At 36.6% G+C, this 14272-nt stretch overlaps 1 protein-coding gene across 3 annotated transcripts in view; it reads right to left on the bottom strand.

Moving 5' to 3' along the window:
- ANAPC10 (anaphase promoting complex subunit 10) overlaps window positions 1-14272 on the bottom strand; it is a 136637-nt gene that overhangs the window by 36474 nt on the left and 85891 nt on the right. For 2 of the 3 annotated variants that reach the window (XM_012097422.5, XM_004017223.6), the window contains exon 5: window positions 7481-12547. The exons of the other annotated variant lie outside the window; for it this stretch is intronic. In XM_012097422.5, coding sequence (XP_011952812.1) covers window positions 12317-12547 — 231 coding nt within the window. In that variant the 3' untranslated portion in view covers window positions 7481-12316. Of the gene's footprint in view, window positions 1-7480; window positions 12548-14272 lie in introns of those variants that run through there. 3 annotated transcript variants of the gene reach the window in all.

The raw sequence follows: 14272 nt of genomic DNA, 5'->3' as shown, positions 1-14272 counted from the left end.
GGTAAAAGCATGTTGTTGCTGTTGTTCAGTCACTAAGTCATGTCTGACCCTTCGTGATCCCATGAAGTGCAGCATAAATTATCAAACTGATCTATAGATTCATAGCAATCCCAAGAAAAATTCTATCCAGTTTGTGTTTGTGTCCACACATGCACGCATGTACCCTGATAAGGTGAATTCAAAATGTATATAATAATAATAATGAAAAATGTCAAGAATACTTGAGAGAGTGTTAAGAAGGAACAGACTGAACTTGATATACCTATACCTGATATCAAACTGTGTTACAAATCAACAGTGATAAGACAGAATGTTTTTGGTACAAGAGACAAACTGTATTGTGTAGGGAACGCAAAAACATACCATACACATATAGACACTTGATTTGAAATAAAGGTGACATTGTACAGCAACAGGAAATTATGATCTTCAGTGAATGGTGCTGGGTCAATGTATACGAAAAAAAAACCCTGAAATTTAACTCTTATCATCTAAGATGGATTGTACACTTAAGTCTGCACAACAAAGCAAATAAAGCTTTTAGAAGATAATATAAGAAAATATCTGTACAATTCTCAGGTTTGAAAAGCCTTCTTACTGCACAAAAATCACTAACCGTCATGGAAAAGATTAATAAATTGGTTTATATTAAAAGTAAGAATTTCTGTTCATTAAGAGATCCCATCTTTAAGAGAATGAAAAAGGCAATAGAGTAGAGGACGGATGCAACACTGATAACTGTCAAAGCATTTATAACCAGAATATGTGAAGCACTTTTATAAATCAACAAGGAAAACAAGATAGAATTTGTAAGTGAACAAAAGACTAGAACACTTCACAAAAGACATTATCCAAATTGACAACATATGAAAAGTGGCTTGATCTCATTAACTACTACGAACAGAAAATTAAAACTATAATAAGACAACACTACATTCATCAACGTGGCTAAAATTTAAAAGACCAGCAATACTACATTGGTGAGTATATGGAGAAGCAGGGACTCATGGCCTGCTGTTGACATGTGAATGATTACACGCACTTTGGAAAATGATGAAGCATTATCTATAAACAATGAGCATACATGTACCCTTTGTGTGAGGTATACGGCTCTTATATACATACGTAACAGGAATACACATGTGATAAGAGTCAAAAGACAAGTAGCAGAATTTCATAACAGCATTATTTGTAATAGCTTCAAATGGGAAAACACAATAACAAACATCAGTAGAATGAGTAAATAAATTATTGTAGATTCCTACAAGAGGCGCTTCCTTAGTAGCTCAGCAGTAAAGAATCTGCCAGTGCAAGAGATGTGGGCTTGATCCCTGGGTCGCGAAGAGCCCCTGGAAAAGGAAATGGCAACCCATTCCAGTATTCTTGCCTGGGAAATCCTATGGAAAGAGAGGCCTAGCAAGCTACAGTCCATGGGGTCACAAAGCAGTTGGATACAACTTAGAGACTAAACAAAAACAATATTTCTACAATAGAATACTAGATATATAGCGGCAAAAATGAACAGACTACAGCTATAAGATACAGTAATACGAATATATATTACAAAAAATCATGCTGAGTAAAAGGAAACCAACACAAAAGAAAATATACTGCACACTGTATATACTAATACATATGGATATTACATTAGGGGTAGAGGTCAATCTTAGAGGGAAGGAAGGGAACAGTGGTTGAGATGGCACATGAAGAGGGCTTCCAAGGAGGTATTTTAGCCTTTGGCATGGACATGGGTGTCCACTTTGACCTAATTCATTGAGCCAGTGTTTGGTGCATTTCACTGTATATACATTATGCTACACACACACACACACACACACACACACACACACACAACTAAAAAGGGAAAAAGCTGATAAAATCTTTAGCCAAAGATTACACAGATAGGGTTTAGGTGCTCATATAATTCCTACATTACTGAGTTACTTCCTTTTAGCTTGCAAATAATAGAAAACTTCACACACATTAAAAATTTCTTGTATTCACTAGCTATACAAAGCGGAGAAGGCAATGGCACCCCACTCTAGTACTCTTGCCTGGAAAATCCCATGGACGGAGGAGCCTGGTGGGCTGCAGTCCCTGGGGTCGCTAAGAGTAGGACACAACTGAGCGACTTCACTTTCACTTTTCACTTTCATGCATTGGAGAAGGAAATGGCAACCCACTCCAGTGTGCTTGCCTCGAGAATCCCAGGGACAGAGGAGCCTAGTAGGAGGCCATCTATGGGGTCGCACAGAGCCAGACACGACTGAAGCAACTTAGCAGCAGCAGCAGCTAATACAAAGAGCATATGCAAAATTGTTTCTATTATTTAAATCAAGAAACTGTGCTTACACTATACCATTCTTCATATCACTAGTATATTTCATGATATAAATCTTAAAAGATATTTCATATCTTTAAAAGTGATTATAGCATGAATGGGTTTCCCTGGTAGCTCAGGCAGTAAAGAATCTGCCTGCAATGCAGGAGATCCAGGTTTGATCCCTGGGTCTGGAAGATCCCCTGGAGAAGGGGACAGCAACCCACTCTAGTATTCCTGCCTGGAGAATTCCATGGACAGAGGAGCCTGGTGGGCTACAGTCCATGGGGTTGCAAAGAGTCAGACACGACTGAGTGATTAACACACACACATAGTATGAATAATACTGCTTCAAAGACTTCTTCATTTCTAAGTCTTTATTTTTGAATCTAAAAGTAATTAGATGTAAGACAAGCACAAATTGGACCCAAAGGACTCAGGTTGTATTTCTACTAAATGATGACTTTGTTTAAACACATAACACATCCAAAAACCTAAATATTTTTATAATGGCCATTTGAGAGCCTTATTTGGAGCTGTGTATAATTTCTGATAGTTTTGCTTTTAAGTGGATTTTTCTAAGAATTCTCTTTATTATCTAAATCTCTGGAAGGAAAGGAGAGAACCTGGAACAATGAATCCAAATTGAGTGGACATTCCTGTGGTTCCACAAGACTCATCCACTGAGCAATTCCCTTTGGAAAAGCACAAATTTCCACCCTACTGTTCATCCCAGGAAAACTTCTGATAGTCTTCTTCAAGGTCCAATCTTAATTAAGACAAGTGTTAAACAAATCTTTTGATCTACATAAAATTAGTTTAAAAAACAGTTTAGTTCCATAGTCTCCTTCACAACTTACAATGGTGGTAGGTGTTAGGCTACCATATTGCATCTTTTCTCTTCCAAAGTTTTAATAAAAATATAGCATTTGGAAACGACATGGAGAAAAGGGAACCCTCTTGTTCTGTTGGTGGGAATGTACACTGAAACAGTTACTATGAAGAAGAGTATGGTGATTCCTTAAAAAACTAGGAATAAGACTACCATATGACCAAATAATGCCAGTACTGGGCATATAATACACTGAGAAAAACATAATTGAAAGAGTTGTATGCACCTCAGTGTTCACTGCAGCACTTTTTACAATAGCTAGGACATGGAAGCAGAGAAGGCAGTGGCACCCCACTCTAGCACTCTTGCCTGGAAAATCCCATGGGCGGAGGAGCCTGGCAGGCTGCAGTCCATGCGGTTGCTAGGAGTCAGACACAACTGAGCGACTTCACTTTCACTTTTCATTTTCATGCATTGGAGAAGGAAATGGCAACCCACTTGTGTTCTTGCCTGGAGAATCCCAGGGACGGGGGAGCCTGGTGGGCTGCCGTCTCTGGGGTTGCACAGAGTCGGACACGGCTGAAGCAACTTAGCAGCAGCAGCAGTAGCAGGACATGGAAGATGCTTCATCCATTGACAGACGAACAGATAAATTGTGGTACATATACACAATGGAGTATTACTCAGCTATAAAAAGAATGCATTTGAGTCAGTCCTAACGAGGTAGATGAACCTAGAGCTACTGTAGAGAGAGAAAGTAAAGACAAATACTGCATATTAAAGCACGTGTATGGAATCTAGAAAGACAAAACTGATGAACCTATTGTTGCAGGGCAGCAGTGGAGATGCAGACATAGGGCACAGACTTGTGGGCACAGTGGGGGAAGGGGAGGGTGGGATGAACGGAGGCAGCATGGAAACATGCATGTTACTATATGCAGAACAGATAGCCAGCAGGAGTTTGCTGTGTGACACAGGGAGCTCAACCCAGTGCTCTGGAATGAGGCGGGAGATAGGAGGCAAGTTCAAGAGGGAGGAGACAGATGCATACCTGTGACTGGTTCAGGTTGATGTACGGCAGAAACCAGCATATTTTTAAAGCAATTATCCACCAATACATTTTTCAAAAAATAATATAGCATTAAGTATAATAGGAATATAAGGGTATAAAACTAGTTACCCATACCTAACAGGGTAAGATTTAACTTTCACTCCATTCTCCCCTACCTTTCTTTCATCCTAAATTAACACGTCACTAAAATTAAAAACCCTGCTTACTGTAATCTGAATATAATCTCCTCATTCCTCCACAAATGCATAGTTTTCCATGCCTAAAATGCCCTCTCATTTATCTCTACTTAAAACTGCATGCTGTTCTGGAACCAGAGTGTAAATTTAGAAACACTTCCTCCCTACTCCTGATGACTCCCAACTGAAAGGAAACTTGGTTCCTTTACTCTGAGCCACTCTCCACCCCAATACTCCATCCCTGAGGAGGCAAACATTTGATTTGTAAATATAGGAAAAATAAAATTCCATCCTCCTTCTAGGGAGCCAGTTATGACCTTAATCTTAACGATCCATTATTAGAAAAGCCCCAATTAGCTAAGACTTAAAAACACATCCATGAATCTGTGGTCTGTCAAGAAAGAAGGTGATACTCTGACCTTTACCTTCACTATTTCTCAACGCGTACATAAGCTGGCAAGAGGGCCTCTTTAGATACCCTATGAGCATGAATTTCTCTTTCATAAGAACCTTACTGACTACCTGGGCATTGGTGCTATTTATCCTTATTAAAAAGATACTTATCTGTTTAACTCAATACTACCTTCCTTTAAGTATGCATGAGTGTCTGTTCCTAGCTATCATCAGCTAGATTATAAATTCTTTCTAAATAGGAAATATGTTTTCTACTTACTTAAATTCTACACAGGATATAAGGAATATAATTGTACATGTTGTTTGAAAAAAGATAATTTTTCTCTTGGAAACTATTACTATATGCAGTACAATTGACCACAGCATTGTAGAGTCAACATCTTTTTTATTTAATAGGGATAAGTAATCAAGTATTCTTAATAACAAAAAAATGACAGTTGATTATTTCCGTCTAAATAAATCTTTATAAAATGTGTTGCATGCTTGCCAACCTTAGTAAATGTTATATGTCAAACTGTATTTCTCTCTCTTCGTTGGCACAGTGTTACTAAAATGATCAGCTTTGTTATAAGGGATAGTCTAGGACAGTGACTATTATTCAATTGATTAAAACAGAGAAAATGTACCCAAAAAAGAATACAACATTTCTGTTAAAAAATTAATCTTCATCATGAAATTCCAAAGGGGCAAGAACAAACAAACAGAAGTGGCTAAAAGCAGCTAAGGAGTTCAGAACTAGAATCAGCAGGAAGAGTGGGTCTAGGAGACTGGCTTAGAACTAGTTAGACAGGGTAAGAGAACACTGAAGCTTCCTGTTTAGTGTGATACTCATTTCCTACCAATGGGAATGCACATGTGTATTAAAGTACAGGGCTGTGAGCATCTATTCCAGTTTGCAAGATTAGAAAGTTTTATCTGGTACCTTTTCTTTTTTTGTTAAGACTGAATTGACCTAGAAAGATGTGAATGAGGTGAAACTGAAAGTGATAATTCATGTGGAGAAAGAATCTTCAGGGTTTACAGTTACTGAGTATAGAAAGATGAAGGAGAAGATTCAAAAGTACAACCAAATACCAGCCTAGCAGTTGAAGATTTCAAGAAAGAAATGAATTTTGTTCCAAATAGCCCAGATGATGGGCAAAAAATGAAAGAAGACTTCTGAAGAATAAGTTCCTTGCATCTCTTATCAGTTACTGAATGTTACCTTAAGAAATAAAAGTTTTAAAATAAACATTAAAATCCCTTTCCTTTGTCTTGATAGACACCTGAGTGTGTTATAAGTTAACAGCTGTTGTAACTTAACGGCTTGTAATCATCCTTCTCTTTACTAAGCCTACAGTCAGTCTATTTCGTTTTGTCTTCACATCCATTTAACCTGTGATTTTCATGAATTTTAACAGCTGAAAAACAAACAGCTGGCTGAACGCTCTACTTCAGTCTTTTGAATACTTTGCTTTTTGGTAAGCGATCAGCATTTTGATACTGCTGTAGTAATAACAGGAAATGATCTGTTAAAATCTGGATCTCCAGCTATAGATGAATGCCAGGGTAAAGAGGAGAGCCAGTCTCAGAATAAAGTCTATAAAAATAGTTGGGGGAGTTACTTCTAGGACCACAGGGAGAGAATCATAATTTGCTCTCAACATTGGAAAAGTAAATGCCCAGTGGAAAAACATCTTATGATGATCACTGAATTCCATCAGTGGAAAGTTTACAGCCACAAGTGCAATAATTAAAACAACTGAGATGGTAAATACTAGAGCTTCAGTGATACATGATGTGAAATATCATTTCCTGAAATATTAATTCACTCAGAAAAAGATTTCATAAGCAGGTAGATTACCTTTAAATTGGTGTAATTTTGCTTATGTTGGCAAAATAGTCAATCGGTTCTATTAACCAGAAAGGACAAGAGAAAATAAACAACCATGGTAGGATTAGCCATAGAAAAAAGGGAGGGTACTTACACATAAAACTAAAATATAGACTGGTTAATATTACTAAAGAATGATTTCAACTTTTCATATAATATTGCCATGGATTATAGACATTTTCTTGAATTTATAGTGGGGGGAGTCCTAATTAATTAGCCTTTGGATATGTCCTGTTAATAGAATAAGTCATTATTGTGGATAATTAATAAAGTAATCCCTGAGGCTTTTGTTGTTGTTGTCTTCTCTCTAACGCTTTCTAGACACCACTGCACAGAGGCAGGCTCAACTAAATGGCGGATCATGAAGCAGAGAGAGCCTCCTTGTAGATGGCTGGTAAACAGCCTTGCACAGTGAACATTTCCAAACACCATACCCCAGGGAGTCACAGCAGAAGTGAGGAAAGCCAAACAACGTGGGCAAAAGAAGGTAATCTTGGTTTAAAAGATCCACAAAGCAAAAGTGTCTCCAAATAACCACAACTGCAAAGTATTATTTCCCCTAATGCTTTACCATATTCTGCAACTCGTCATTTTAAAAAGTAACTGATAAAACAAGCTAGTAACCAAGAAATCAATTAAAAATGGCATATAAGAAGACATTAAGAATTTAAAGCAAAATTTTCTAACACTAGAAACACATCAAATATCTGTATCTGAGTCAAAACTTTATACTCATAAAAATTTGTAACTAGTAGTCATAATAACAAAAAGAACAGAGCCATGGAGTCAAAAATTACTTTTCAAGACTGGCCTGTGTTTTAATCATTGGAAGCTTTCAAACGTACGAAACATCACTGGATTCCTTACATACACATCATCTGTTTCAAATTAATCATTGTTATTCATGTAAAAACGACGATAGCTTGGATTTGAGAATAAGCTTGGAAAGTGAGGAAGCTGGCTGATGTTACAAACAGTCTTTCTTTCCGGAATTCCACCTCCTTCACAGTGCCTTCTCCAACTTTACCTCTAACTTCTGAACAGGACGTCAACTCTCTTTTCTACAGAGTGATCTTACCGCTCTAAATTCTGACCTGGTTATCAGAGACCTATTATTTCCCTCAGTAGACTAAAAGCAACTGGAAAGCAAAGTCTGCATCAGAGTTACTTTGGTTTTATTATTACATCTAATTCAACACTCAATACACGTTAGTGTTTTCATAAGTTGGGTGTTTACTACTCTTCAATGAACTGTTGTATTTCATAATTCCACAGTTTTATGGAGTGTTTCTTGTGACAATATTTCCTCAGGTGATAAACTGATTTAAAGTGTCCAATACTTTGATTACATGTAAAATGAAAACATTTAAATCTCACAACTGCAGTTTTATCAATACTCAAAAATGTATACTGACTACAGATGGACCCATGAATTTGCTGTCACTGTTTTAACTGTTAAAATGGATTTTCAATGCTAGTTTTATATTCTCAGATTTTATACAGTAAGAAATATAACTACATTGAGTTTAGCATTTTGGGTGATTCCTATGTGAAACAGGTAGAATAAGCTATTTTTTTAAAGTAAGCTTTATTAAGGCATTTTAAATGTGTAACTTGGCAAATTTTGCTGTATGTACATAGCTGTGAAACCAGTACCACAGTCAAGATAATGAACATTTCTGTCATCCGCTCAAGTAATTCATCCCTCTGACTTCTCTCTATACCCCATCTGAGAATCACTGATATGCTTTCTATCACTTGATGAGTATGTGCTGCTGCTGCTGCTAAGTCACTTCAGTCGGGTCTGACTCTGTGTGACCCCACAGATGGCAGCCTACCAGGTTCCCCCATCCCTGGGATTCTCCAGTCAAGAACACTGGAGTGGGTTGCCATTACCTTCTCCAATGCATGAAAGTGAAAAGTGAAAGTGAAGTCGCTCAGTCGTGTCTGACTCTTAGTGACCCCATGGACTGCAGCCCACCAGGCTCCTCCGTCCATGGGATTCTCTAGGCAAGAGTACTGGAGTGGGGTGCCATTGCCTTCTCCAGAGTATGTGCTAGAATTAAAAAAAAATGGAATCATACAGACTGTAGTCATTTTAGTGGCTTCTTTCAGCATAATTATTTGGAAATTTATCCACGTTGTTGTGTATTAATTAACTTCATTTATTTGTATTACTGAGTAGTATTCTATTACATGGATTTACCACAATTTGTTTATACCCTCTCCTGTTAAACAACATATGCTTTGCTTCCAATTTTTAGGTACTACAAATAAAACTGCTATGAACACTCATGTGCAAGTCTTTGTATAGACATACACTTTCTTTTTTCTTTGGTAAATACCTGTAAGAGGAATGATTGGTCATATAGTATGTATCTGTTAAACTTAAAAAAAAAATTACCAAATTCCTTATCAACGTGTTTATATATCAATTACATCCTTATCAGCAATCTGACATGAGGTCCAGTTCCTCCATACCTTTACTAACACTTGCAATTGTCTTTTTAATCACAGACATTCTAGTGGCTATGAAATGGTATCTCATTAAGATTTCAATTTGCATTTCACTAACATCCAATGAAGTTGAACATCTTTTCATATGCTTATTTTCCAATCATATGTCTTCTTTGGTGAAATGTTGGCTTAATCTTTTGTTCACTTTAACTGGATTTTTTTCTTCCTATTCAGTTATAAGAGTTCTTTATATATTCTAGATACAAATCTTTTATTGGATATATAATTTACACTTTCAAAAGAGAAATAAAACTGCTTCAGGTAATTATGCATTGCTATCCTTAAAATAAGGGGACCCATTACCTCCATAATCTTCCACTACCAAGTTATCCTATGCCTAATGATGTAGTCAGCCAGCTGGCTTATGGAAAACAGGGAAAGGGAACAGAAGCAGAAAACGTACTGATTTTCCCAACAATCTCCTTCAGTTCAGTTCAGTCGCTCAGTCGTGTCCGACTCTTTGCGACCCCATGAATCGCAGCACGCCAGGCCTCCCTGTCCGTCACCAACTCCTGGAGTTCACCCAAACTCAAGCCCATCAAGTCAGTGATGCCATCCCGCCATCTCATCCTCTGTCGTCCCCTTCTCCTCCTGCCCCCAATCCCTCCCAGCATCAAGAGTCTTTTCCAGTGAGTCAACTCCTCGCATGAGGTGGCCAAAGTATTGGAGTTTCAGCTTCAGCATCAGTCCTTCCAATGAAAACCCAGGACTGATCTCCTTCAGAATGGACTGGTTGGTTTTCCTTGCAGTCCAAGGGACTCTCAAGAGTCTTCTTCAACACCACAGTTCAAAAGCATCAATTCTTTGGCACTCAGCTTTCTTCACAGTCCAACTCTCACATCCATACATGACCACAGGAAAAACCATAACCTTGACTAGATGGACCTTTGTTGGCAAAGTAATGTCTCTGCTTTTGAATATGCTATCTAGGTTGGTCATAACTTTCCTTCCAAGGAGTAAGCGTCTTTTAATTTCATGGCTGCAATCACCATCTGCAGTGATTTTGGAGCCCCCAAAATAAAGTCTGACAGTGTTTCCACCGTTTCCCCATCCATTTCCCATGAAGTGATGGGACCAGATGCCATGATCTTTGTTTTCTGAATGTTGAGCTTTAAGCCAACTTTTTCACTCTCCACTTTCACTTTCATCAAGAGGCTTTTTAGTTCCTCTTCACTCTCTGCCATAAGGGTGGTGTCATCTGCATATTCGAGGTTATTGATATTTCTCCTGGCAATGTTAATCCCTACTACTTTTAGGAGTTTCTTTACAAGCTATTAGGATAGTAGGAAATAACAGACTGCATCTGATAAATTATAATTATTACTATTAAAACCTCCTGTACCTTTTATTAGATTTCTCTATATCTTAGATGAAGACCTTGTGTTTACATGAACGTTTTCCTTATCAGACTAACACAGAACATCTAATACAGTGCCAACTATATATTACTCTTCTTACTTCCTTGATTAGCTCCTGTTTTAAAACTCCTATCCATGTTTTTCTTCAGCTGTCTCTTCTTTCCCTCCCAGTACCTCACATCTGTATTCAGGATTAATTTGCTGATCTCAAATGAGTTTTGGTTACAGACTTCTTGCTGACCATATAGTCACCTACCATGCTTCTTACTCTAATGAGAAAATGAAAATAACAAACTCTTTGTGGAACTCATAGAAGAAGAGCTGAGATTCTGCTGAGTGAAAAATATGAAACCTTCATTTTTTATAGAATCCACATAAATCAGTGGCCACAATAAATCAAATCTGCCACAATAAAATCAAACACATAATTATTTTTTAAACTTTGCTAACTTAAGACTTCAGTCTACCCAGTAATGCAAGAACCTCTGAGGAATCTTTCCCAAATAAGGGCCAATAAGGGGTGGGAATTCCCTGGTGGTCTAGTGGTTAGGACTCCATGCTTTCACTGCCAAGGGTCCAGGTTTGAGCCCTGACTGGGGAACTAAGAGCTCACAAGCATGTAGCACAGCCAAAAAAAAGAAAAACAATTAGCCAATATAGGGAAGTTCTGTCTCCCCCAAAGTAAGAGATATGGGGCAGCAAGTAGCGTTGGGGAAGACATACAGAATCAAATGGATTCATGTTAAACCATGGAAAGAAAACTCATTTAAGCACCTTTAAATATTTTTATATGTAAAGAATAATTTCATATATTTTAAAAAATTTTGTGAGCTACATTATCCCTTAGGGAATGGGACTTCAGTGTCAGACACAAATTTGAAATTAACTATCCTATAAGCACCATCAGAACTAGGATAAACAGTAGATTATAGTAGCAATCTGATACAATATTAGGATATAGACAACTTGGGTTAAAAATATTTCATGAAAGTACAACAATTATGATACAATTAATAACACTCCCCAAATCAGAGTGGCTCTCATAAGACACTGAATGCTAAGCTTATTTTGACAGGTTTCTAAAAGGCCTAGTATTGGGACTTCTCCAGTGGTCCAGGGGTTAAGAATCTGCCTTGCAATGCAGAGGCTCACAGGTTCGATCCCTGGCTGGGGACCTAAGATCCCACATGCTGTGGAACAACTAAACCCATGTCACAACTAGAGTCCGTGTGCCACAAAGGAAGATCCTGTGTGCTGCAACTAAGACTCGAACCAACCAAATAAACAAATTTAAAAAAAAAAATTTTTAAGGCCTAGCATTAATATAAGACATTCCTCTGGATAGAAAAAACTAATAATAATTTTGACTTATTAAAGATAATACCTATAGATAAAACATAGTTTTTTTCCCCAAACATGCAATACATCATTACTCTAATGCATGATCACTATATAAAATAATTACCTAGTTAGTAAAAATACTTGTATATACCTTAAAATTTTTCAGTTCAATTGATTTTCTTTTGGTATAAGGAAAATTAAATCATTGGTTCATTTTTAATAATTATAAAATATGTGAGCCTTATTATATGTTAAAGAAAATAAAGATATTATGACCCAAAATGTATTTATTAAAGTTACAATAAAATACTTTTCAATGTATACCAAATTGCAAAATAATTAGTTTATTTTTCAATAAAGATAACCAGATTTAATATGTACTGATAAGATGTTTAATGACTTTTGTTCTAAGGTCACCTTATTGAGCGATACATCATGAAATCAATAGTTGTACATCTAGGAAATTTACCAATGGAGCTCTCTTCCACTGGTGTGTATATTTTAATCTGTCTCATGTGGGTATCTCTTCCATTTTGGTGATTGGCTAGAACAGCAATCTGTATCATGAAAGTGCGAGTTGGCTTCTTGTGATTATCAGTTAAGGGAACGTGAATCCAGCCACTTGGTTCCACCAATTCAAGTTGCTGTCAAGAAAAGAAGAGTCAGATTATGTTTTCACCCAACAAACATAATTTATTACAACAAATGCATTCTAAAGTTGACTTATAATTAACATTTTTCTCACTGAGAACATGACAATATAATAAACTATCAGTTATTTGGCACTTCTGGCATGGTCCACGGTTTTACAGTTGTTATGCACCTATATGTACCATCTTAGAAGACAAAATAAAAACAGAATTATTTGAAATTCAGTATTTAATGAAACTTGTATAACATACAAGTTTAGATTTAGACATGTATAGATGTATAGGGTCAATGGAAAACCATAGTGATACAAGTAAGAAAAGACTGATTATGCTTCTGGTATATTTTATTTTAAGAACCATGCCTAATATATCCAAACTCACCTAACAATAAATCAGATTCTATATAAACTACAAGAATATCAAAAGAAAATTAGTCATTGCATAAGCATCAGACAAAGCTTTTTTTCTTGGAAAACAGTAAGTCATTTATCTAGTATGAATGACAACCTAAACCTAAAATCTAGATTTTTAAAATGTTTTCCAGATAAACTTAAAAAAATTTTCATTTTATTTTAACCAAGAGTCTAAGCTATCCTTCTGTAACAAGAGAAAAAAAATCATAATTCAAAAAATTAACCTAAATTTTAAAAAGTTTTCCTAAATTTATGAAATAGTTTTTATAAGATAAACACTAATTTTTAAATTATCTTAGTTATTGAATGGGCTTCCCTGTGGCTCAGCAGGTAAAGAATCTCCCTGCAATGTGGGAGACCTGGGTTCCATCCCTGGGTTGAATACACATGAAAGATACGCATTACAGATAATACATGATATTATTACAGATAGTATATTAATCCATCTCAATAGCAATGAATATCAATGAAACTCAATCCAGATTCCATGAGTTACTCTAGGAAAACTATTAAGTGAACACCACTGTCCCTTTTTTCCTTCTCTCCCTTCTTTTCTTTCTTCTCTGTTTCTTTCTTTCGTCTTTCATTTTTTATGAAGCAGGGTGAGCAGACAAAAGGAGAGTTGGGCAAGAGACAGAGAATTGGCATCTTAAAAAAGGTAGTCATTTTTAAGATGGAATAACTTCTTTCTTTTAATTTTAAAATATAAGAATAAATGAATCCCTACCCTTCATGGTATTTTCAGTCACTTTCTATAAACTTCCATTAGCAGTAATTTAAAATAGCTGAGTCAGAAATAAGATATACCTGGTTTCTATGACTTACCTTTTAATTACTCAGGCAGTAAATATTGTATACTTATGATAAAAGTACAGTTAAGCACAAAAAAACATAACTAAGGCCTTATTTCAAATCTTTCAATAGAGCTTTAGAGGCAGACAAAGACAAACAGCCTTTTGGTTTCATTCAGTTTTTCACGTATAAGTAAAGGGACTGGACAAGTTTTCATCCAATGCCCCTTTTAGCTCTGACATCCGATGATTCTAAATAAAAGGAGAAAGATGTGGTAGGAAGAATAATGGGTCCCTAGGGATGTCCATGCCCTTCCCCAACTTCCCTGAATATGTTAACTGCCATGGCAAAATGACTTTGCAGATGTGATTACGTTACAGACCTGGGGATGGAAGATTGTCCTGGATGACCTGGGTAGGTGAACCTAATCGCAGGGTCATTATAAGGGGAAGGCCAAGACAGGCTGAAAAGGAGATGTGGTGACGCAAGCAAACACTGAGTAAGGCAACCAAAA

Source organism: Ovis aries, chromosome 17 (assembly GCF_016772045.2).
Source record: "Ovis aries strain OAR_USU_Benz2616 breed Rambouillet chromosome 17, ARS-UI_Ramb_v3.0, whole genome shotgun sequence".
In the NCBI taxonomy this organism is placed as follows: domain Eukaryota; kingdom Metazoa; phylum Chordata; class Mammalia; order Artiodactyla; family Bovidae; genus Ovis; species Ovis aries.
The sequence above is the reverse complement of the archived record's forward strand: the minus strand, read 5'-3'. Positions and strand labels throughout refer to the sequence as shown.